The 25172-nt window shown below is 56.0% G+C and overlaps 1 protein-coding gene across 1 annotated transcript in view; it reads left to right on the top strand.

The window, feature by feature from the left end:
* The window catches only part of COL13A1 (collagen type XIII alpha 1 chain), a 142742-nt gene extending 118213 nt beyond the window's left edge, over positions 1-24529 (top strand). Inside the window, exons 28-36 of the mRNA XM_034662615.1 lie at positions 345-389; positions 775-927; positions 5430-5471; positions 6363-6389; positions 7313-7393; positions 13453-13506; positions 14611-14664; positions 15648-15683; positions 21681-24529. Coding sequence (XP_034518506.1) covers positions 345-389; positions 775-927; positions 5430-5471; positions 6363-6389; positions 7313-7393; positions 13453-13506; positions 14611-14664; positions 15648-15683; positions 21681-22124 — 936 coding nt within the window. The 3' untranslated portion in view covers positions 22125-24529. The remainder of the gene's footprint in view (positions 1-344; positions 390-774; positions 928-5429; positions 5472-6362; positions 6390-7312; positions 7394-13452; positions 13507-14610; positions 14665-15647; positions 15684-21680) is intronic.
* Positions 24530-25172: the final 643 nt, after the last annotated feature.

Here is a 25172-nt window from a genome sequence, read left to right on the forward strand (position 1 = left end):
GGGATTGGGTTGATGTGAAGATGCAGGGAGCTCCCTGTGGAGCAGGCAGGACAGGAGGGCTGGGCTGGGGGGACTGGGAGGCAACACCCCTCCCACAGAGTACCCAGGGTCCTCAGAGGCAATGTGTGAGGTTGTGGCTCAAATGTGGACTGCGGAGCTGGGATGTAGCTGCACACGGCACCAACCGCGGGCCTTGTGCACACGGCTCTGCCCTGGGGCCCTCACCTTAGAACAGACTCAGCGCAAGCACAGAGCTCCAGGGTGACCTGGCACATGGGAAGTGTACTGTAAATGACAGTTCCTCCTCTCCGCTCTGACACTGACCTTCCCTTGTTCTGCCACAGGGAGAGATCGGACTTCCAGGCCCTCCAGGCCACGACGGGGAAAAGGTAAGAACAGACACTCCCGGACAAGCCTCCAAAGATGGACCTTGACCTGGGCTGATGGGAGATGGTGGGGGTGGGGACTGAAGGCTCTGGAAGAGGCCCAGATGTGAGCCTGGTGGGGAAGGGAGTGGGGAGCGTGGGGGCCCACCATGCAAAAGCCGGAGCCCCACACTGCTGGCCCCAGAGGAGTGGGGAGAGCCCGCTGGGACGGGCTGGGGCTGGTGCTGAGGCTTCTCCAATTCCAAGGGAGGCGGACAGGCTCTTCGCCTGGGCCACTCAAGCACAGAAAGGCTGTGTCCTTTGGACGTCCCATTCTTTCATGCTCTCTCTCGCTCTCTCTTTCCCCTCCATCAGTGTATATAATAAGTGTTGCTAATATTTTCTGAAGGGACCACGAGGCAAGCCAGGAGACATGGGCCCTCCCGGTCCCCAAGGCCCCCCAGGAAAGTCTGGGCCTGCAGGAATGAGGGGAGAAGACGGACACGCAGGAAGCCCGGGGGAGAAGGGGGAGAAAGGGGAGACGGGACAGGCGGGCGCACCGGTGAGTGCCAGGGCGGGCCTGCCGGGCCCGGGACTCTCCCCTGGGACGCATGCATGCCTATGGGCTGCGCCACCCCCAGCATGTTTCTGCCCCCCCCCGTGCTGCAGCCTGGGCTGGAAACCTGGGCTCGGGAGCTGGGGGCCGGGCACTCACCTGGGTTTCCCTTAAGCCCCTTGCTTTATGAAGGCCAGCAGCCCCCCTCAGTAGAACAGGGACTGTTCTGTCCTCTTCTGTGTCCTTGGGGAAGTCTCTGAGCCTTTCAGGACTCTGTTTTCTCATCTCTAAAATGGGGCTAATTATGCCTTCCCTGGATACTTCACGGGGTTGTTGGGAAGGAGATGAGATCTTGCCTCTTTGGAAAGTATGCAGAAGCCCGACACCCAGGGGAGGCTGCCTGTACAAGGAAAGCACCTTACCCAGTCCGACAAGGCTGCTGACTTGACCTGGGAGTCTCTTGTGGGCTTCAGTGGTTTTCATCTGTGAAATGGGCACCATGCTGGACCCCTGCCCTTGGAGGAAGGGAGCCACGCCTGCATGCCACAGTTGGTCACAGATGCTTGACCAACGCCCTCGCTCTTGACTAACAGAGATCTTTGTCAATCTGTAGGGTCTAGACGGCCCAACTGGGGAGAAAGGAGAACCAGGTGGCCAAGGGAGACCCGGAGCAACAGGATTGCCCGGCCCTATCGGGCTTCCGGGATTTACAGTAAGGCGAGAGGGCGGGGTATGGAGGTTGTCAGCAGATGAGGGCACGTGGTGTGGATGAGGGCACGCGAGCAAGGGTGCCCCTCACGGTGGTCACCAGCCTAGCAGATGCCTGGCCCTGCAACGAGGCTACACTAACCTCCCGCCTGCCTGGCCTTGGGGGGGGTGGGTGAGGGTCCTCTTGAAGAACAGCCACTCTGGGCGGAGCACGGGAGTGTGAACACCGGTTTCCACTTCCCAGCTCACAGCACGGTGGCCTCAGGCACCAGCCTGGCTCAAAGGTGCTAGAGTCTTGGACTCAGAGTTCTCCTCTTAGAAGTATAAAGAACGTCAGAGGTCAACCCGTCCCACCTGTGACCCAGTGCAGGCAGCCCTCGGGAGCCACTCCCCGGGGCTGCCCCATTCAGCTGGGACAGGCAGGCAGCTCCTGGCCTCCTGGCACGTCCCCTCCACCGTGGGGCAGCTCCAGGCTGGCAGGAGTGCTCCTGGACGTGGTGCGGAAGCTTCCTCATCTCCCTCCCACCCCGGGCCCTGGCCCTGTTCCTAGAGCCAGAGTCATTTCTGTAGCTGCGTAACGAATCACAAATTCAGCGGTGAAAACAATGTGCACTCTGATCTCAGTGTCTGTGGGTCGGAGTCCGAGCTCGCCTCCATGGGGTCCTCTGCCCGGGGTTGGGGGGCTCACGAGGCTGCAGTCAAGCTGTTGGTCTACATTCTCACATCGTCTTGCAGGCTCGCCGCTGTTGGCGTAAGTCAGTGCCATGCCCCCGCAGGACGGCGTCCCTCAGCTCCTAGGGGCTGCCCAGTTCACATCAGAGCAGCCTGCTTGTTCAAGGCCAAGGCCAGCAGGAGTCTCTGAGCGCCTGCTGCCCACACAGGGCCGTGTGTGTGTGTGTGTGTGTGTGTGTGTGTGTGTATGTGTGTGTGTGTAACATAACCTGAACGTATGCACGTTATAATTGTAACATAAGCCTGTAACATAATCACAAGAGTGACAGCCCGTCACCTCTGCCATGTGCTGTATTCTGTCGGCCAGAAACAGGTCACAGGTCACCCCAGGGTCTGTGCATTTCAGGGTCCACACGTGAGATCAGCCTTGCCTCCCACATGCTGGGACCGCAGGTCCCCGAAGACTGCGATCTTGGGCCCAGTCCTGATACTGCAGGCTGACCGTCCCGTCAGCCTCCGAGGTGGTCCTTGACGACACCTAGGCCCAGTCTAGTCCCGGTCTGGCTTGTCACAGATGTGCGGGTGTCCCTGTGCCCGGCCCCCCCTGAGTGCCAGCACCCACAGCATATGGTGTTTTGTGCCCACAGGGAGAGAGAGGAGAGCCCGGGGAGAAGGGGGAGCCAGGAGTGGAGGTAGGTTGTGCCACTTGGCCTTCTGTGTCATGGGGGGTGTTTGACAGGGACCTCGGCAGCCCTCAGGCCCTCCGGGATGCACGGCGTTTCCGTGCTCTAGAAGGAAACGCACAGCTGCCCGACATGGGGAGTGAGCAAGAAGCCGAACATTCGCGGAGCACAGTAGCTCGGCCTCGGAGCCCCAGCTCACGGTCTCCCCACGGGTGTTCACAGAGCACCTGCGCCCCACGGGTGTTCACAGAGCACTCGCCATGTTCCTTCCCGGTGCTAGAGTCTGGGGGGAGGAGAAGAGACAGAACCGGCTCTGTGCAGCGAACGGTCCCCGGCAGCAAGCGCTGGGGTGGTTAGCCGCTCGAGCAGCTGGGCGAGCACCCTAGAAGACGGGGCCTCTGAGCAGGATCTTGGAGACTTCGGAGGAATTTGCCCAGAAGCGTCAGAAGCAAGCTTTCCGGAGAGACGCATTCTACTCTGAGAGGCGTGGTAGTGCAGGGAAGAGCAGAGAACAGCGCGGAGAGAGGTGCTCAGGATGGAGGCCAGGTTCTCATAAGATGAGAGGGCATCGGGCGTGTTTGTAGGCTCAGGGGAAGAGCCAAGAAGGCAGGAGAGCTCAGCAGCATGTGAGGGAGAGGATGTGGGGTGGGAGGGCCTGTGCCACCCAGACAGAGCCAAGGGAGGGACCGCCAAGGCTTCTCAGCCCCCAGAGAGGTCCCCTGGCCCCGGTCACCTTCAGTGTCACCAGGGCCCGTCCACGCTCAGGGAAGCGAACTTGATGAGATGGTGTGTTCCTGAGTTAGGGGCAGATGGCCTCCTGATGAAATGCTCCGAAATTCAGGAAAAGCTCTACACACAGAAATGTTCCTTCCAGAAGTGTTTAAAGTAAAAATTGGAAACAGCCTCCATTTCTAACAAGAAGGAAATGATTCAATAACTTATGGTAATAATACTAATGGTATAATAGTCCCCATGTTTGGGAGTGCTCCTTGTGCCAAGCCTTGTTCCAGGCCCTGGCCAGGGAGAAACTCATTTCGTGCCGCTCGGTCGAGACACAGGAAGGAGGCTTGTAGGGAACATACAAAAAAAAGAAAGAAAAGAAAAGAAAACTGGGTTGCGGGTTAAATGAAAAACAGCGGAGAATCAAATTATAGACAGAAAATCATCGTCAAGTATGGACATATATTCCATGTACGTTTTACACATCAAAAAAGAGTGGAAGGAAATAAAGTATTAGTAAGTATTCAGATACTTACTCTTCCCGTTCTTTCAATTCCCTTTAATTTACAAAATATTTTAATGGGTCTATTATTAATTTTTTTATTTTCAAAATTATCATACAGTAAAATTGGCTTTTGGGGGCAGTGTGTGTAGGTCTGTGACTTTTATTTAATACATTCGTAGGTCTGTGTGGCTACCACCACAATCAGGATACATGCTCACTTATTTGTAATCAGGAAAGAAAGCAGTAAACTTTTTAAGAAAAGAATATAGAGTTTCCGGAGATTGAGCTGAGAAGTCCACGGATCTGAGAGACATGAGAGGGACCCGGTCTGCCCAAGTTCAGGGGCTCCTCTTTGGTGGCCTGACAGAGGGGTCACCTCTCCGGCCACACTCTGTGGGATTCTAACCCTGGGAAGGCAAGAAGAGCCCCAAAGTTGAGATGGGGTGACCAGCTCAGAGAGAAGCAGGCAGGCCTCCCTCCCGCCTCTTGGGTGGCCAAGTATGAGCAAACGGATGCCCAACATCATCAGAAACAAAATCTGCAACGAGCACCATCCTTTGTAGATAGAAAGACTCCCTGAGTCCCTCCGCCTTCCCCGTCCAGCATGAATCTGTCCTACTATACTCTGCCTTTAATTAAAGGGAAGCAGAGACAGCAGTCCCTGTTACAAACCCGAGGGGACTTGAGGGGTATTCTTCAAAAGCTGCTCAGCCCCCCCCNATCTCTGCTCCTGTAAGCCAAATATCTCAAGTTCAAATGCCTACGAGGGCCAGGCACGCAGCAAATGAACGAAAAGATCCAAGTCAAAGACAATAGGGAGTGGTGGGGACTGCGGTCATCTGAAGATTTCATGCCCCACCTGGAGGGGAATGCTTTTATTCAGCTCCAGGCAATTGTCACCGTACATGAACAAGGGCCTACTGCTGCCAGGTTTTTCTTTTTTCTTTCTTTCTTTTTTTATTTAAGAAAATCTGGAAGTCTAGACGTTTTGACAGCATTTCCTGGCAATATGTGGGGTTTTTTTCTTTTCAACATTGTGCAGGTTAATGAGTTGCTAGGAGTTTCTGCCCTGTTCTCAGCCTTCTTTTGGGAGACCACATGCTGGGCAGTTCTGTTCTCCTCCGGCTTTGCAGCTCCCAGCTGGACCCTGGGCCATGTCAGAAGCGATGGCCACTGGAGTATAGAAGGGTGTGGGCTAACCATCTCCCTTTGGATTCTAGGTTCCTGGGCCTCCAGGGCCAGAGGGGCCCCCCGGACCTCCGGTAAGTGTGGAGAGCTTGTCGGCATTTCAGTCCGCTGTGACTGGGTCCCTACCATCCCCTCACACCGCCCCCCCAGCAGTCCCTGTCCCCTCCTCCTCCCAGGGTAGGATTTTGTCATCCACGAACCCCTCCCCACTCCTTTTCCCTCCTATGTTAAACAGGAAAGATCTCAGTGACACCAAGAAGCCTGGGCATGGCCAGCTGTCCTGGAAACAGTTGACTGGCATAGCAGCTGTAGGGTCTGGTCTCACCTCCCCACAGGAGTCCCCCTGTCACTAAGCTCTGCCCTTGGCTATCAGACGCCTGCTCTCCCCCTTCCTCCGTCTTGCTAACCAGCAGCAAAAACATCTGGATTAAGATGGAAAGTGATGTAAAACCAGCCCCACTGGGTTGGCCTTTCCAGGTGACAGGTGATAAGATGAGGCCTTTATAGGGCCCCCAAGCATCCGAAACCAATAGATGCTGGTCCTTCCTCCGTGGGGGTCCCAGGCCCCACGGCACTGTGTCACGCATTGTCACTGGCGGAAGTAGTAGTAATGACGATGGTAGCCAGCACTGGCCGAGACCTCTCACGTGCCACACGCTGCTCCAAGCACTTCGCATATACGTACATAATCAACTTCTGCTGTGTTCCTTCCGAATCTTCCCTTCGTGAGACTCTAGGTCAGTTGTGGGGGTCACACAGAGACGCTCTGTCAGTCCCTGGTTGGGGGGGCCAGGCTCAGACTCCACGCCAGGTAGCCCCAAGCACAGACCCCTTAGCACTCCCTGCACCTCCCCTGGGCAGGGGCCCTGGGCCCTTGCTCTTTTGTGGTTCAACTTGCGGACAAGGTGTTTTTGACTTACCTAGAAATGCAGTTCTGAGGTACCTTGTTTTGATTCCAAATGCAGGGGCTCCAAGGTGTTCCTGGACCAAAGGTAAGAAGACGTCATGTGACAGGTGTGGGAGTGGGGGAAGGGGCAGTGTCAGGGCCAAAAAGAAGGAAAGTCCTTTGGAGACACGTGGCCCATCTGGTCCCTTTCCCTAAATGGAACCATGTGACACTGGCCAGTGGCTACAACCAGGGGAGAATGAAGTCCTTTTAACACCCATCATTGACTCCAGGCAGTCTTCAGATTTAGAGCTTTGCCATCCATTAATCCAGCCCACTAGTGCCGGGTTGGATTCTTAGCAAACGATGAAATCCTTTTCCAAGTAACCTGCCCCAGACATTTCACCCGCCCTGAAGTAGAGGTGGAGAGAAAGAGGGGTGTGCTGTGGCCCCTCCCCAGGTCCAAGCCCACTGGTCTCTGGCCTGGGGAGGGGGGTCTCCCAATCTCCCTCCTCAAAAACATTTCAACCAGATAAGAGGGGCTGGGAGCTGATGACATATTGGCCCATTCTCCTCACCCCAATATTCTTCAGGAGACAGTTGGGCAATTTTTTGCCCCAATTAGTTTGGGAGCCTCGGAGCTCCCATGCTGGCATTTCAGGCACCTGCCAGCCAATCTCTGCAGGGCCCCAGTTTTCCCGCTCTGCAAATGGTCACTTACACCCAAGCCTGACCTGGAACTGCCCTTCGGGTCTGTCTCCGCTCCACCCATCCCCTTTTCCTTTGGGGACCTCACAGTTACTACAGGGATACCAAGGACTCTAATGGAAATAGAGCCAGGCTAGGAATTTAAGAATTCTTGGAGCCTCCAGCCTGCCATCCGTGGGCCAGCCCCCTCCGCCCCCTCCCTCCTCCATCCTCTACATGTTCTGGTCTCCCCAGCCCACCCCTATCTCCAGGACCCCAGGATGCAAGAACGAATTGTCTGAGACATGCCCTTTGGTGATCTCCCCCCTCCCTTTCCTTCAGGGGGAAGCAGGACTAGATGGAGCAAAAGGAGAGAAGGGTGTCCAGGGAGAGAAAGGAGATCGAGGGCCGCTGGGATTACCCGTAAGTATCTCAGAGCCAGCGAGCCTGTGAGGAGCCCAGCTGGGTGGTCCTGAGGAGGCTGGGGTGGCGGTGCAGGACCCCGGGAGAAGGCTGCTGCAAAACTGGGGGTCCTAACATTCTGAGCGTTCCAGAACACTTCGTGTAGTTTTGCTTTCCCACCTGGGCAAGACCGTAGACTCTAATTCCCTTCCTGAGGGCTTCCTCTGGGCCAGGTCCTGGGCTGGTCATGGGGGGAATGCAGAGCTAAATAAGACAGGCCCCCCCCAGCCAAGGAGCCCCCAGCTGGAGAGCCGCAAGTGGCCTGAGGACAGCCTTGGGCCCTACATGTGCCTGATTCGGAGGCAATAAAAATCCGCCCTTAATGGGAACCCAGCTTGGAGGACCTGGGAGCAACGAGAAGTGAAATGTTCTCCATCTCCCTCCTAGTTCGCTATCTTCAGCACTGGCCACAGCAGAAAAACTTGTACAGAGGCAGATTCTCTGGTCCCAGCGGTCTCGGGCCACTCAGATCTTTCATCTCAGCCCGCCCTGAGATCAGACCCCAGGTCGGGGCGAGGGGCTGCTCAGGAGACATTGACATTTCCAGATGTGGGGGCCTGCCCTGGGCGAATCTTTTGCCCCGAGCTGCAATGGGCTCATGGCCTCATCACTGCCTCCCCTGTGTCCAGGTGTGTGCACTCTGCCCCCCACCCTGGAGCCCTGGGCTTCATCCTCCCTCACCCCCCAGTGGGGCCGGCACTCTTTGTGGCTTGGTTTTCAAGAGCTGGAATGGATGTTAGAGACCCATCTACTCATTTTACTGATGGCCCCAGAGAAGAGAGAGTCACTTGAGGTCACGTATGAAGTCAGCGGTGAGGCCAGGCCAGAGGCTGCTCCTTCGCTGAGGCCACCGCCTTGCAGAGGAGCTCATTCCAGCCACTAGGGCTTCCTCTGTCCTGGGCCCGAGGCCAGTTCCCACCCTGGGATGCCATAAAGAGCAGGAGAACAAAGAGAAGCCCAATTACCCCAGCTTGGCAGAGCCTGAAGGTCTGGTTAATGTAATCACAGCAACCGAACAGCAAGAGCAAAAGGTATGATTCCACCCTCATTAGCGCATCAAATGTAGGACGTTTACGGAGCTGATGTGCCTGACAGACTATAGGGAACTGATGACTTCAACAGACATTTTCCCATGTCTTAAGCTGGGTCCAGAATGTTTAAGTACGCCTTACTAGAAAAGAGCCGTCCTGCCCCCACTCAACCACAAATCTCTCCTTGTCCGCCTTCATGGCCCCAACGCCCTAGTGAACACTGGAGAATTCAGTCAGGGGTTGAAATGCAAACGGCACAGAGACCAAACAGGTTATATAAACAAAGAAAGTGCCAGAGGAAAGACAAAGTGCCCCATCTATCCTTAAGTTGTCAACTTTCAGTAGAGACATGGGTACAGAGAAATACTTCTGCTGGCTCAAGAAAATGACAGAGCAAGCATCTCCACAAATGGCAATGAACGGGGACTTCAGAGAGGCAAGAGGGAGCGGTGAGGACTGGGGCGCATTGGAGGCCATGCATCCCTTCTTAAGGAGAACATTCCCTCCTCCGTTCAGGGGAATGAGGGCCCAGTATTTCCAGATGGTCTCATTTTTTCAAGGAAGCTGGACATCTGGCATTTTATGTGAAATCTCCCCATTTTCTAACATTAAATCAAAATTACTTGCAACTCTGCAGACCACGCAAAATATGTCAGTGGCCTGCGATGGCCCGAAAACAGCCAGTCCATGCCCTCCGCTCCAGACCTCTCAGAATAACTCGGTACTGGTACTGCATAGACAAAGTTCGTGGATATTTAGTTGAAGTTCTGACTTTCAGCTTCACTTCCATAGTTTATGCCATGTAGTAGCAGCCTGTTTTTCCAGAGCATACTAGGGAGTTCTTCCTACTGGCCCTACGGAAGTGGTTCTCAGTGCTGACTACACACCAGAGTTGCCTGGAGCTTTTCAAACAAGTCATTACCCTGGCCTCACTCGTGGAAACTCTGGTTGAGTTGGGGTGGGGGAGGGCCCAAGCATCTCTCTTATTTTATGTGCCCCCCCAGGAAATTCTGACCATTGCCGTGGGGTGCAGAGACTCAGCTCTCTAGTCCAGAAGTCAGGATCATCCCAGAACTTGGTGACCCTACAACTGAGAAGGAAGGCCCTGCAGGATCCCACTACCCACACCTTTTTCTCTGTCCCCCCTCGCCTGGGGGCATTCCCCGACCTTTCAAATCCCGAGGCCTAGGCTCATTTCTGAGGCTCCGCTGGAAGCCGTTTTTAAGAACTCAGTGCTCACTGGGCTAGATTGTCCCCACTGCCTTCTCTCTGGTTTGTCACATTGGAATCATTCGATAAATTTCCCTCTGGTTCTCCTAGGTGGGTCTTGGGGGCAGGTTTCCAGCCCAGCACTGGAGCGAGAGCACCTATTCGCGCCTACTGGATGCTGCATTGCAAGTGGGTTTTAACAGCATCCACCTGCCAGCCAGTTCACTCCAGGGCATACTTGGCCTTAGACCTCTGCCCTCAAAAAGCCTTTTTCTCTAAAAAGACCCTTGTCTGGGAGAACAGGAATGGACTGCGTTTGTGCTGAGCTTTGCAAACCATTCAGTGCCAGGGAAAGGTCAGGCATCGTGCAGACTAACATCTGAGGACCCCCCCAAACCTCCACCTCACCCGCTAGAGCAGAAGCAGGCCAGCTTCTACCCACGTTCCCAGACCGGGTGCTATCACTCAGTACTGATTTCCTTGGGCTTCTCCAGCCTGCCCCGGTCTCCATAGTTGTGCAAAAGAGGCTCGGAAAGACAACCCGCCCTCCACATAGACTTGTCCCTCTGCAGGGAGACTGGTCCTGGGAAGGATGCACTCCCTCTGGTTCCAGACACCTTCCCATGAATTCTCTTTCTGTATCCCTTTCCCCGGATCGCTGCAAACCCCTGGCCGTGGGATTTCTGAGAGGGGCTACCAGGAGGGGGGGCAGGGGGCACAGAGGATGAGAAGGGGCGTCTGCACTGCTCCCCACCGGCCTGCTCGGCCGCCGGCCGCACTGCCACTCGGTGTCCGTTGTTGTTGGTTTCCGTGTGAATACCATCACCTGTCCTCCCAAGCTTATTTCTCCCGTTTTGTTTGATGACCAGCGTTTGTGTCTGTCCGGAGTCACTGCTTCACTCACCTCTTCCCTTCCCCGGTCCCTTTTTCTCCCTCCCGTTCTTCCCCTCCCCTTCTTTCGGTCAAACTGTTCCCCTCGTCCAGGGAGCTTCAGGTTTGGACGGCAGGCCTGGGCCACCGGTGAGTGTCACTTCTCCATTACCCCTCAGCCCAGCCCACCCCACCCCGGGCCTGTGACCCCTCTCGTCTGTCCCTGTCCCACTGTGGCCTCGTTTTCCCAGTGAGTCCTGCCTTCTCCCACCACCAACACCAGAAAGGTACCGTCTCTGCTCAGTTCAGAAACGCTCCTTCAGGCCTCTTGACCAAAGATGGGTGGCCTTCCTCTGAATTCCTCTGACCATCGTAGGAACCCAGGGTCCTCAAATCTGACTCTCCTGACTGCTGGGCTTGGGGTGGTGGGCTGCTCCAGCTGCACGGACTCTGTTCCCGACAAAAGGCTGAGTGCGGCCTGGGAGCCCTGCCCCAGGGCCTGAGACCATGACTCACGCCCACCGAACACGACAGTGTCTGTCTGTGCCCGTCATGCTGTGCTGTCCTCATGCCATGAGCTCTGTCTGTCTCCTGTCTGCGCATGGGGACTTCCTAGCCCTGTGCAGCCCCCTCTGCTGTGTGCTGGGGTGAGGCCGGCTGTAGCATCCAGGGTCACACGGGACAGTCCCAGCTCCGCACTCTGCGGGCACATTACCCCACTTTCCGCGGTGCCCCGGCCGCCCTGCAATTCAGCAAGGGGTTTATGCAGAGCAAAGGAGGAACACTTGGGTCCCTCTTTCTCCATTCTTTCTGATTCCAGAAAACAGGCATCACCTACTCATGACTAGAAAGCACCTGGCATTTCTTCTTATGACACGCAACTGAAGCATCACAGAAAAAAGAGTTTCTCCTCTCCTCTCCACCTTCCAGGCCCCTCCCAGAGTGCCCCATGAGGTCTTTAGGGAAGTGGCATTCCCACTGACACCTGGCACCTTCCCAGGGTCTAAGGATCACTGGCTATCAAGGGCCAGGAGGCTGGACTTCCCTGCCCAGGAGCCATAACAGAGCTGTGTGTGTGCCCAGGGCCTTCCAGCCAGGGAGTCCCAGCTTGGCCCTTGCAGGACACCTTGGAGGCCCGGAAGACAAGTCTAATGAGCTGGCTGGGATGACACTGGGGGACGGGGGCAGGGGGATCAATTTTCAGCGTTTCATTTATGGCGGGGGGACTGGCCTGGAGGCAGAGAGGATCTGAGACTGATGCCCACAGGAGTCTAGAGCTTTGAGAGTGGTAGGGCCAAGAGCGGCCCCGCTCAGAGCCTCACCCCATGGTGTGTGCCCTCACCAAGCAGAGGAGGTGACGGGCCTCGCCCCAGACCACCTCCTTTCCAGAGCCTTTGTGGAGGCGACACAGTAGATTCTCCCATTCAGAGACCAGACCCCTCGTCCGGACATTTTCAGGGCTTTGCTCCCCGCCCCCGCGAGTCCCCCCCTTTGCACCCTCCTCACACCCAGCGTGCCTGCCCCACGTGGCCAGTCAGGGCGAGGGGGCTGATCTGGGGCTGGAATCAGAGAATCCAAAACTGTCCTGCATTCTCACTGGACAGAGGGGAGCAGCGCAAATTCACAGATTCTGTCCCCTTTGGACCTCAGGTTTTATTTTCCTCATTAAATCAACAACACAACCTTAAAGGAAAAGTTTTATGGGAAGAATAACCCTGCCGTGCCAATACTAACATTTATCGGCACCAAATGCGTGACGTGCGTTCATCCATTTTAACCGGGCAGCGGCCTCAAAAGCAAACACTCATGTCATCATCCCCCTTTTACAGGGGTGGGGGTTAACGGACCCTCAGAGAGCCCAGAAGTTTCTCCAGTATCTCAGCGTTGATAGGCCTTGGAGGCTGCACTTGGAGCTGGCCAGGGACTCTGCCATGCTTTCTCAGCCATGACCTCGATCAGACCGCTGTCACTCCTGACATGTGCATAGTCTGCCCTCCTGGCTGCAGAGGGGGTCCGGAGAACGTCTTAGGGCTCTTTTTCTCCTTGTAAAGCAAACCAGCATTTCCCCCACTTGCTCACGCCCACCAGCCAGCCTCACACCCTCAGGGCCAAGTCTGAGCAGCCTCCACACGGAGGCAAAGCAATACAGACCTGAAATACAGACCTCCAGCTAGTCGGGGTGGAAAGCGGGAACCTGGGGAAGGGGCTTCCGTGCGCCATAGCCAGCCCCGCCCCGCCTCTAAGCCAAAGGCTCCAGCTGCCCCGACTGCCCCGGAACCCTGAGTCCAGAGCGGGTAGGACCCACATCCCCACCAGGCCCGTCCCAGCAGACCCCCTCATCACTCTCGGATCCGGCCTGCCCCGTGGGGCGGGGGAGCGGGGACAGAGGCCCGGCCGGGGAGGCTGAAGGCCAGGGTGGCCCGCGGTGGGGCGGGTGGGGTGAGCGGTGGCTGAATGACCCCCCCCCCGCACCTGCCTCTCTGTGTGTGCGTCTGCATCGGTCTCTGTGGCATGAGCTCCCCCCACCCCGCATGTGGAGCTGCAAGGGCAAACAGGTGCCGGCCCTCGCCCCCCCCCCCACAGCCTCCGCCCCCATCCCTGAGCGCTTCAGGGAGCAAAGGAAGCAGCAGTTCTCCTACCGTTTTCAGCCTTGGCAAGCTTGGTGGTGAAGCAAAAAGGTTTCCCTGCTCAAATCTGGCTCTGAGGCAGGGGGAGGCCTCTCTGCCCGAGGCCCCCACCCCAAACAGGAAGAAGCCCCAGTCCGATGACTGCCCTGAACGAGCCTGGCCTCGCCAACCCTGAAAATGGGCCTTTGGACCTTGCTCATCTCCAGCGCCGGGCGGGGCTCGCGGGGCTCCCCCCTCCCCATCGGCATCAGGCCGCTCACCTCTGTTTTTTTTACCTCCCCAGGGTACTCCCGGACCAATCGGAGTCCCAGGCCCAGCGGGACCAAAGGGTGAGAGGGTGAGTGCTCAGTGGCCAGAGAGCCCACACACCAGGAGGGGTCCAGCACCTCAGCCCAGCCACAGATCCTTGGCCCCAAACTCTCCCTAGACCAGCAAGCACCCCATCTGTGGCCTCGCCCAGAGACCCTCACAGCAGCCTGTGGGGAACCGGACGGCCTGGGGGTTGCTCACTTTATCGCTATGAGTGGACAGACAGACAGCTTCCTGTGCCCGGCTCCTGGACACCTAGCATCAGACACAGGCTCCATCTGGCCAGGCCCCGGGTGCTGCTGGGAGCAGACACACCTAAGCCTTGTGATGATATAGGGAGACAGCATGGAATGGAGTGCCCAGTAGTGTAAGAAAATTCTGGGCAACATCAAGAAGTCAGGAGGCCGGGGCGTTAGGCCAGCTCCCACAGTCACTGTCTCCTGTGGAGCGGGCGCGTGTGCCGTGCTGCTGGGGGGCTTGGCGCAGGGGAGGAGGAGGCCTGCCCATCCCGTCCACATCCACTCTTCCCAGCCAGGCCCCAGTTTCTGCACATTTGTGGGGGGAGATCACCGGAGGGCTATAGGGGGGCTAGACTGTGCGGGGCTTCTGTGGAGAGTCTGCCCCAGGGGAGGCTCCGGCCCCCTCAATCTCGACCACACATCGCTGAGGGTGCAGAGGGCGGGGAGCTTCCGAAGAGCCGCAAAGGTGTCCCTCCCTGAGATCACAGCCACTTTGGGGACCAGGATGGCTGCTCTCTGGGCTGACAGTCGTGGCCTCAAAGAAGAAATCAAAGCTCTCTTTCTCTCTTCCCCCCCCCTTCCCTGTCCATGCTGGTTTCCTGCTCCCCTCGGCTTCTGCTTGATGCCAGCTAATAGTACCTTCAGGGCACTGTCCAGTCTTTCCAGAGGGCCTTGGGGGATGGGCTTTGCTAGAGGGAGGGTGAGGGGGCCTCCAAGCCCCCCGCGTGGTGTCGTCCACACAAGTGACACCCTCTGCCAAGCCCTTGCTTGGTAGAGGGCTCTTTGAAGGGACCAGAGAGATTTCCTGGGTTTCCTACAAAAACAGAAAACGGTGGGCAGAAGGTTGTTACCACATCAGGGAGGGCTCAGGGGTTTTTTTTCTCCTGTTTCAGGGCAGCAAAGGCGACCTGGGGATGACAGGACCAACAGGAGCGGCTGGGCTTCCTGTAAGTGTCATGCTTTCTCTCCACCTATCCCTACCCCCAGCAGAAGCCCTGCCAGGGCAGAACCCCCAGAGCCTGAGCAAACAGCCAGAGCCAAGGAGGATGCTGATTTCCATGACAGAGGAAGCTGCCAACAGCCAGGCAGTGGAACTGCCCTGCTGGGCACCGCTCGAGGCAAACCTGGGGACACGTGGCCCCTGGGGGGTACCAGATCCTCAGCCACGTGGACCATCTGACCGGATGCCTCTGTGTTCGATGCAGCGGGCGGGGATCTCACAGAGGAATGTGCCACGGCACCTGCCATCGAAGAGGGGCAGAAGCAAAGCCAGATCATTGCAATGCAAGAAGGAGATGTTTCATGACCGGGAACCCTTCCCAAGAGACTGCCTTCCCCGGCTTCAGCAGATTTCCTGCTGTGTTGTTATAAAGGTGGACGGCCTGAGAGAGCCAGGACCTCTGTTTCCCTCCCACTTGAAGGCTCTACATCTGTTCGCCAGCTCCGTGCTTGGCTGCCCAAGAGGCTTTGCTGCGGCCAACCTGGCCAGGCTTTGCCTTGTGCGGCACCCCTAACTGAGCTCACAGAGAACAGCCTGTGCCTTGAACAGGGGATATGAGCAGCTTTGGGGCCACTTTTCTGGCAACAGCCTGGCGGGAGAGCCATGCAAACACCTCTTCTGCCGGGAGAGTTCTCTGCGCCCAGACCGTGTCCTCCGCACCTGCCACCTGTTGGCAGGACTGAGCTAGAACAGGGCGGCAGGCCAGGGCCTCGGCTGCGGAGCGAGAAAACCAGAACCGTGTTCTTGGCTTCGCCCATAACTCACTATGTGTCTCGAGGTCAAGTCCCTTTGTCCCCCCTTCCGAAAAATGGGGATAATTAAGCCTGTCTCTGATGAATTAGGCATCAGTGAAGACCTTTCTGAGCCTGGAAGGAAGGCTCATCCTGTCTTTTCTCACGAACGTGTCTTCATTTCTGTGATTTATTGCAGGGTTTACATGGACCACCTGGGGACAAAGGAAACCGGGTGAGTCTGAGCCCTTGCACTTTGGCTCTGGTTACTAATGTCTTCATGACGTGGTGGAATGATCAATTGGGGATTTCTGACCCGACACTGGCAAATTCAGTTCTTCCTGGTAAATCGACCTAAATTAAAAGGCTCTCTAGTGAGGGGCTTACTCTGTAGCATTCAGGCAGCATGGGGCCCAATCTTGAAATGGAAGCATGGGTTTTTTCCATGGCAAGGGGAGACCGAATCCCATGGTGGCCATCAGACTAGCATTGCCATCCAGCAACAGGAGCCACGTGCCCACTCTCTGCAGCGCCCTGCTAATGGACCCCTCGATGGTATTTTTAGACCCACGATTGCCTGGTCTCAGCCTTCTGAGACTTTGTTTCGCCAGGCATCCCAGGCCGCTGGTGAGAGAGAAATAAATTCCAGTTCCAAGCATAAGCACACAACTGTTGTAAGCAGCCAACCCTTTAAAAAATGATCACAGCCATTATTTCTCTTGGAAAGAGTCCGCAGGACCATGAAATGAATGGCACCTTCCGAGGTCCTTTGCTGTCCCTTTGGTTTCTGCCATCATCACCAGCACACAGCTGTTGACCATCCCCTGCACCCACAGCCCTGGGGTAGGATGTGATCCATGCCACGTATCGGACACAGGCCACATCTGAGCCCGGCAGGGACCATTTAACTGCCTCTGACCCAGAGATGAGCTGTGGGTCCGTTCACAGAATATCTCCTCTGTTGCTTCATCGCAGAGGTCCCCAGAGTGTGACCCACAGCGCCTAGAGGCCCCAGCACATCTTCCGGTGGGTCATGTTGTCCAAGGGTCTTAGAGGGAGGAGAGAACGAGTGGAAGGACAGATGGAGAGACAGGCCAGAACCACGACAAAATATCCACCGAGCTCACACAGACGGTTGGAGGCAGAACAGGTGGCTCCTAGACCCCAGGTCCTCCAGTTGATCTTCGAACAGATAACCGTGTTCGTGAATAGAAAGTGCCAGAATCCATATGCTTATATCCTGCACCAATTCCAGGCTTTTCCGTTGAAGATGTTTATTGCACTCTTCTGTAGCCCTCAATTCTGCTTCCTGGGAGCTGGCCGAAAGTAACTCAATTTGTTCCATATGTTCTATAAAGAGAAGCAGGCAGAGTGACCGTGGAAGACCAAGTCTAGAAACCACTGGAATCATCAGACCTACTTCCAGAAATGTTCTGGCTGGGAAGGCAGGCTGGGAAGCCCCCCTTCCTTCCTGTGCCATCAAAGAATGTAGGCCACTAAGAAAAAAAAAAAATTGATCATTCCACCTCTTGGCTGGCATACTAATAATCTCCTTCCTAATTTATTTCTAAAGTGTTCTGGCTGTCTTTATCGTATTCAGTTAATACTTTTAAACCATTTCTTAGACTTTTTCAGTTGGCTTGCGGCAGTGGGCCATTTAAAGGCTGCACAAGCAGCGATGATCGCGTTGTCCTGGAGGTGGAGGCAGGGCAGGCAGAAGCCCTCGTCGCAGGTGGAGGGGCGGCGGGCAGCCCTGATGCAAAGCTCTGGGGTGGTTGAATGAGCCAGTGAGGTCCCCAGGAATCAGTAGGAGAACATTTCTCCTCCACTTCTCCTTCCTAAGGCTTTACAAACCTTCCCCTGCCCCACTTGTCAATTAGCAACACGTCACTTAGTAAAAGTCAAGTCCAGAAAACAGTCAGGTTGCACGAACCCGCTTTCCCACAGCTTTCCCGTAAACCGTAAAGAACAATCGACTTCTTCCAAAGAGCAGGTTTGCAAGTCAAGGAACAGCTCGTGTCCTCCATTGGAGAGCTCTGACCCCCAGGATGTCAGAATGTCCTCAAACAGACCTCCTCAAACAGACCTCTTTATACCACTGGCCCTAACAGACCTCTCGCGGGCTTCGTAATAAAGCCTTCAAAACAAACAAGTTCTAAGCAGAGTGAGCACTTTGCCATGGACAGTTCTTTCTCCCGAGGCCTGGAAGCTCAGAATAGTGACGCTTTGATGAAGGGAAAAGGCCAGAGGGGCTTCGACGACATTCTAGTTAGAAGCCTCACTGTTGCTCGTGAAGGTGAAGCTGCAGGAGTTCGAGTCCCGGCCCCTGCCGGGTGTGAGAAGGGGACTGCCCGAGGCCGCTCTCACACTTCACCGCACGTCATGCCTGGGCCCATGGAGAGGCCCTGTCCGGTGTGCCGCAAGCCCTTTGCTCCGTCTTACAGTGGACGGGGACATCGTCTTAAAACTACGCTTCTCTGTGTCCCACCAGGCAATGGTCTTGGTGCCTCTTTCCCACTCCTGAAAGGAAGAAGGTCCTTGTAGTAGCATGCCAGGCCCCAAGCCCAAAACAGGCCGTTTTCTAAGGGGACACACATGGCCATGGAAAGAATGTCCTGTCCTTGTCACAGGGGACACTCTTCCCGCCTCTAACAGCCCCGGGAATTTGGCCCAGGAGCCACGTTTAGGATGAAAGAGTTCATCACAAGATAAAGGGTGCCCCAGGGGTGCCTGGGACTCTTGATCTCAGCTCAGGTCTCCATCTCAGGGTCGTGAGTTCAAGCCCCACATGGAGCCCACTTAAAAAGGGGGGGGGGACAAAAAAAGATAAAGGGCAACATGAATTTGGCATTTGTCATCAGGAAAATCGGGTGTAGCAGTGGGGCTCCCTGCAAGCCAGCCAACTGGAAGGTCTGCGTGCGTGCCGGGAGGGTGCAGTCGTTCTGCAACACGCCCCGCCTGGGTGTGTGTGCGTGCCGTGTGTGTGCATGCCGTGTGTGTAAGCGGCCAGCTCTGCCAGGTCCCCCTTGCCTCCTTGCCTCTCCACCCTCCGTTATCTCTTTTGGTCTAGGCCGGACTCTTCCTTCTCTCCTTCCATACTTCTCCCCGCAGACGCGCTCACCCCATCGCCAGACCCCATCCCGTCATCTTTCCCCTCCACTCTCCCAGCTTCAAAGCAGTTCCTCCAAAATCAAGTTCTGTTTCTGTATTTTTTAAAGACCTCCGCTGCTTGACTTGTCTTTGCCCTCTGCCCGCCTAGAATCCCCTCTTTGCCAGGCCTCTTTTGTGTCACTCTGGGGGTGGAAGGCAGGGAGGATGAAGGTACGGCTCGCACTCTAGAACCTTCGAAGGACACCCACTTCAAAGCCATCTCCTGGGCCCTCAGGACATGGCTCCCCACGGTGCAAGCTACGCACCCTGAAAGTCAGGACCACCGCGGCCAACCTTCTGTTGCCCGCAGGGAGATTATCCGGGACCTGGAACCCCACCCCCACCAGCTCCTCGGGAACTTTGCCCACCCTCTGGACGTAGGCAACTGCGTTCACTTTTACCCCGGCCCGACCTGAGGAGAAAGAGGCACCACGTTGCTGGGAAAGTTTACCCCGGGGCTTCCCCACCAAACAGCTAGCTGTTTTGCTGGTCCACAGCTCGGGGACTCTTCCTGCCGTCATGTTCTCGTTGGTGGCCTAGCTCAGAGCCAATGCGATGGCACGTGTCCTCTTGAAGACTCATTTTCCAAGGAAGCATTTGCACCTTAGAAAACTCACTCAGAACAGTAAACTGGAGATTACAGGGAACTTCTAGAATCAAGAAAGTTGAGGCGTTTCCAAAGATTCAGAGAAACATAAAAAAGTGTTCTTGTCCTTGGCCCCCTCTCAGGAACCGTGCAACCTTCCACTGCAGGAACACTGTGGGCGTGCCGGGCCATACCGCCGGCAGCCGGCTTGGCTCCGGTCCGGGCTCACAGGAAGTAATCGTTGCCACTGTCATCATGATGAAGCAGCTATCATTACTGAGCACAGACTCAATGCCACTATTAAATGGCAATATTAAATGTGCACAAAGACATCACAACAAAGTTTTAAGGCAGGTGTAATTATCCACGTTGCACAGGTGAAGAAAAATAAGGCTCAGAGAGGTTGAGTAACTTCCCAAAGACACAATGCTGGTCAGAGGCAGCACCCACTCTGGCTCCAAGCCTTTCTTCTGATCCCTGTGCTGCCTGCCTCCAAGGCCTCGGCCACCTCGGGGAGCACTGTGGAAGCCCCCCGACATGAGACAGCCAGCCTTCTGTACTGGAGAACTGTTCCCAAAAAGACTCCCCACAGGCACACTTGGCCCCTTTAAAAGGAGACCCAACATAGGAAAATCCAAACTCAAATTCATTACAGAGAATTCCCCATAGCCTTTCTTGAAATGGAGAGTGACCCTGACACATACAAAAGGGGGTTCAATGTAAAAAGATGATGCTTACTGAAGTTTTTCAGAAACAAATGAGTTCCTTGAACAACTTGTCTACACACAAATTAGCTGCCCCTGATTCAGACCAGAGGCCAGAGACACACATACGATAGGAAGACTAGCTGAGAGCCAGGGGCCACCCAGGAGCCCGGGACACACATGTACACACGTGTGCTTGTACACTCACGCACAAGCACACACTCATACACCCATATGTGCAGGCATGTATGTGCAGACATTCACACACACGTGCACACACACACACCAGGACTCTAAATAAATCATCTTGCCTCCTAATAGAATATCAAAGGGATGCAAACCAACTAGGACCAAAGTTGTCAGGTCAAAGTCTTTCAAAAATGGACCCTCCGAGAGAAGGAAGTAGGCCCCCCTGTTCATCCCAGGCCCGCTCTGGGCTCAGAATTAGCAAGACTGGCCCCGAGTAGCTTCCACCTGCCTTTCCCTCCACCTCCAGCTCTGAGCCCTCCTGCTCCCCACCCCCGGGCCTCAGTTTCTTCCCCTGCCCCCCTGCCCACTGGCTTTAGCCAAGGTTTCCAGTTTCTAGAGGGGTGGGGATGGGCGCTGACCTCAAATCTCATTGGGAAGAATATCCTTATTAAGCCAGCCTATTTTCCCTCTTTCACTTTTTTTTCTTTTTCTGTGTCTAACCTTAACACATGAATGATCCTAAAGTTTTGATGTTATTTTTTTCTCTCGGACTAAACCATTATTTACAGGGGGAGAGGGGGAAGAAAGGCTCTAGAGGGCCTAAAGGGGATAAGGGAGACCAAGGAGCGCCTGGATTAGATGCCCCCTGCCCATTGGTATGTCTTCATTTATCACTTGCATCGTTCTGGTTTTTTCCTTGAGGTTTGCAAGTTGGAAGCCAAGAAGGCAAATAAGCTAAGCTGACGAGGGAGCGTCTGCACTGATGCCACCCCGTCTATCCGTCCGCTTGTCGGCGGCGGTGGGGGGGGGGGTTCCGCCTGCTGCGGGTCGTGCCCTCAGACCCCAGCTGCGTCATTCTGGCGACAGCCCTTCCCTGTGAAGAGGCAGAGCACTTGATGTGTGGAAACAAGAACCCCCTCCCCGAGGAAAGGGATTTCGGAGCAAGCCTCGGCTCCTCGCTCCAGGATAGATTTGGAAGCCGGTGGAGCATTTGCGAGCCACACATTTGCCTTCTTCGTTTCGTGGCCGCCTCTGTGGCCAGCAGCTCAAGCTGTTGGAATCCCCTGTCAGGATGCAGGACACCCGGATCTGTGTCTCCCTCGGGCCACCTAGGCCCCAGACGGGGTAGAACAAGGCCAGAAAGGGGCTTTTAATGTACAGCCTCCCAGCGTCCACCAGCCATGCAGATAAAGCAGCAGACCAGAATCAGTCGACAGACCCCCCCCCAAGGAGCACCCCCAAACAAGCTCATAAGGAGTGATTTGTGGCACGTTAGCCGGGCTTCTCAAGTGCCTTCACAATCTGTTTGAAGGTTCCGGAAACTATACTACACTCAATTTGAAATTCATCGGTGTTTATTCCAAGTGAGGCTTTAAACAGAGAGGGGGCCGGTTGGACACGTTCCACAGCTCAGCTCTCGCGGAGCCCAAGAGAGCACCAAAGCGGAACCTGGAAAGTGGGAATCCGCTGGGATTGGCGCTGTACTTGTAGCTGCCTCAAGGGTCCTGCATCCTGGCCGGGGAGGGACCTGGGCCTCTCCGCTCCACCGTCGGAGCTGGCCCGCCTTGACCTAAATAATCATCGTGGTTGGTTTTGTGAACAGGGACACCGAGGTTTTAAAGGAGAGAAAGGGGAGCCGGGGTTACCAGGGCTGGACGGACTGGATGCCCCATGCCCATTGGTATGGCCTCACCCTCCCCTGCCTGCATGGCTGACTCGGGCCTCCCCACGTGTGTGGTTCTCGTCTGCATGCCTCTCCGGCCGCCCCCCGACACACACGCCTCTTGCCCCTTCTCTCTCCCCACCCTGGCTGGTCCCCAGGGGCTCCCGCCATGCCCCCTCGAGCATGCAGTTTGCCAAGATGCTTTCTTGGCTTCTTCCCGAGGCTGCTTCGAAAGCACCTGCCCTTAATGTGAGCCATCCCACCGCCCCCCCAAGCCAGCTCTGGCTGCACCTGATTCTCCTTTCACAGCAGCTTCTAGCCCTCCTGCCCCCAGAAAAAAAGCTAGGGAAGTGGATTCTCTGGACAGGTTCTCAGCAACCATGACTTCCTTCACACACTGCAGTTGGTTGGGCAAGCATCCCCGAGCTCCTGGCAAAAGACTTGAATGAGATGCCCAAGCCGGTGCCACACCCCTTCCCGCTCCCCCCATCTCTCGAGGTGGCAGGGGTTGATGATGGCATGCTCACAAACGCGGTAGACTGAGAAGTTCTAGAATGGAGGTAGAGGAGGGGCCACCCTGCCCGTTCTTCCAGGCTGGGTCTGGGCTCGCTGCCCCAGTGATACCACCAGAACCAGGGGATGGTCCAAGATCAGGGTTTTAGATGCTAAAGGGCTTGTCCCTTTTGCTCAAACCCTGGAAGACACTAGAAGATCCTCCCTTGGCTTCCCTTCCTTCCATCTTTAGATGGTTCACCACCAGCAAGTCCGGAAGAGAATGGAAACGTTGGGAATGTCGTTGAGGAAGAGAGGAGAGGAGACAGGGAGGCACTTAGGAGTCCTCTCCAAGCATGTCCTGGCGGAGTGGCCACAGTGCTGCTCGCGTCAGGCCCAGGCCCCCTTGGGCACGGACATTCTCGACCCTGCAGCCATCCAGGGGAACAGAAGATGGCACCTTATTCCAAGGCAGTTGTCTTAAAAGGCTCCTGCTCCCCGAAATGTCCCCCAGGAGGTCTGGAGTTCACGAAGCTATCTTCATACAAGTCATAGTCAGATGAGGACCCGGGTCCCACATCCTGCCCCAGGATCCCAAGGGAATTATCTTTGAAGAGAAGGGAAAGTCCTGTAAGAAAATGTGCTATGTGACCCCAAGAGGTGACCACAGAGCCCCGTGAGGAGACTTTTTAGGACCAGTGTACGAAACAAAAGAGTGTAGAGGAGGTTGCTTCCTGTCTCCCCACTGCTGAAACCCCGCCCGGCCTGATGAACCCAAGCATGCAGCCATGGGACCCCCTGGTCCCTCCGGAGCACCTCCATTACTCACCAGCTAGGTGTCCCCTCTGCCACATGCCTTCCATGATCTGAGCACCTTGTGTTCTGCTAGCTGCAGCCCCAGCCCCCTGCTCCTCTCTCCCATGCTCCCTCTGCCTGCCTTGCTCTCCTCCGCACCCCCTGCCACCGTCATGGGCCAATGGGAATGCCGCTGTGGCCTGCGGAGGCTCCTCCCCCTTCCAGGGTCCATGTGAAGTGTTGCACCCCGTGGCGGCTGGGGAAGGGCGGGCTGGGGAAGGGAAGGTCTTCATGAGGCCCTGGAATGTATCACCTCCCCTAGCAGACCCTCCCTGACCCAGAGGGGACAACGAAGGTCATCTTCCTTTGGTCCTTAATGAGAACTGTGTTTCCCGCCGTTGCTCCTTTCCCCGTCTCCCGCGCTGTATTATTGTGGACATGGGGGCAGGGGGAGCTATCTTAGTACGAGATAACTAGACTTCTTCGGCCCTCCGTGTCGGGCCGGCTGCCTGCTGAACGCCAGGTGAGCGGTTTAGGTACCTCTCGTGGTCTGGGGCACAGAGGGCTCCCCTTCAACTGCTTCTGGGCTGACCACTTGCTCCGGTCCCCGAAACCCTGTGTCCAGCCTTGCTGTACCCTGGAATGTGAATTCTAGAATCTGGGCTGCAATTCTAGTAGACACAGACTGAAAACCAGATCTTTGCCCTGGTTCAGCCCCACCCTCCCCACATTGTCTCATGGAACTTCCAGATTCCCCAAAGGGTATGCCAGAGAGGCGGGGACACCGGGGCCCGAGAAGACTCAGGTGCTCCTCAGGGGCCCAGCAAAGGAGACAAATGGTGCACAGTTGAGGTCCATCCTCCACTTCATCACCCCCCCCACATTCCCAGCGATGGCTAAGGCTGTGCCAGAGGCCAGCGTCGCCTTGCTGAAGGCACCTCAGAGCCACGTGGTAATACATATGCGGCGGCTTGCCCCTTTGTGTCCCATCCTCCTCCTTATTGACTGTCACATGGACCTGCCTACACATCCTCCTCCTTCAGCTAAGGAAGAGAGGCAGCTCAGATGGCAGGAGAGCTGGGGACACCGTAGCGGCCATCTCATACAGCCACGCCTTCCCCAGGCTTTACAGAGCAAGAGACAGGCCGCCAAGTGCTGAGAGACTTACCCATGATCACCTAGCCCTCAGGACAGCCAGCGCAGAGACCCGCGGGGCTTCGGGCTGTCCTTAATGGGGCACTCAGGTCACCCTGCTGCCTGACCCCACAGGCTAGGGCAGCCCCTCTCGGCCTTGCACTGCAACTACCTGGGACCCTAGTCAAGGGGACGTCCGCCTGGCTTGCCTCCCAGCCCCTTCCGAGGCTCTGTCCCACGGCAGAGAAGAGAAATAGACAGGAGGTGGGCTGTACCCAGATCAGCTGCCGCAGGGTTGGTGGCCCTTGTCCCCCCATCCCGCCCGCTTGGGGGGCTGTCTCAGAGTCTGAGCAGTCTGCCTTCCTTCCCCACTGCAGGGCGAAGACGGCTTACCGGTCCAGGGCTGTTGGAACAAGGTAAGGCTGCCCGGTGATTTGCAGTGCCTCGGGGCACACGGCCCCCTTCTCAAGTGTGATTACACACGTGCAAGTTCCAGCCTGGCCTCTCTGCAAAAGACGTGGGTCGAGAAGGGAAGGCTCCCAAAGGCAGGGTGCCCATTAAACATCCCACACGCTGCATGCACTTAGAGAACTTTCTAAAATGCTTTTTCAGGCATCCGCAGACCCCGGCGTCTGGAATTTCCATGAAGCCACACAGCTGACATCTTTATGCTTTGTGTGGTTAATTTCCACAGGACCTTTCCTCCGAGGACTACTAGACCACGTTTTAAAATTAGTTATCAGTAGCTATTCTCACAGTGTTCACACACGGTCATTTAAGCCATTAAGCCACATGATAACATTTATCCAGGTGTAGGGAATCTGAGTTGCTTAAACTATACACTCACATCGCTTCTCTACCTCATCATAGAGACTGGCCGGGTCACACTCTACCCTTTCCGTTGAGCTGAAGCTGCCAGAGCTTCGTGCTTGCACATACGAGTCCTGCAGCCCAGCCCCTCCCGGGGCCCCAGAATTCCTACCAGCAGTGAGTTTCCGTGTGTTTGCCCTT

Source organism: Ailuropoda melanoleuca, chromosome 6 (assembly GCF_002007445.2).
Source record: "Ailuropoda melanoleuca isolate Jingjing chromosome 6, ASM200744v2, whole genome shotgun sequence".
NCBI lineage: Eukaryota > Metazoa > Chordata > Mammalia > Carnivora > Ursidae > Ailuropoda > Ailuropoda melanoleuca.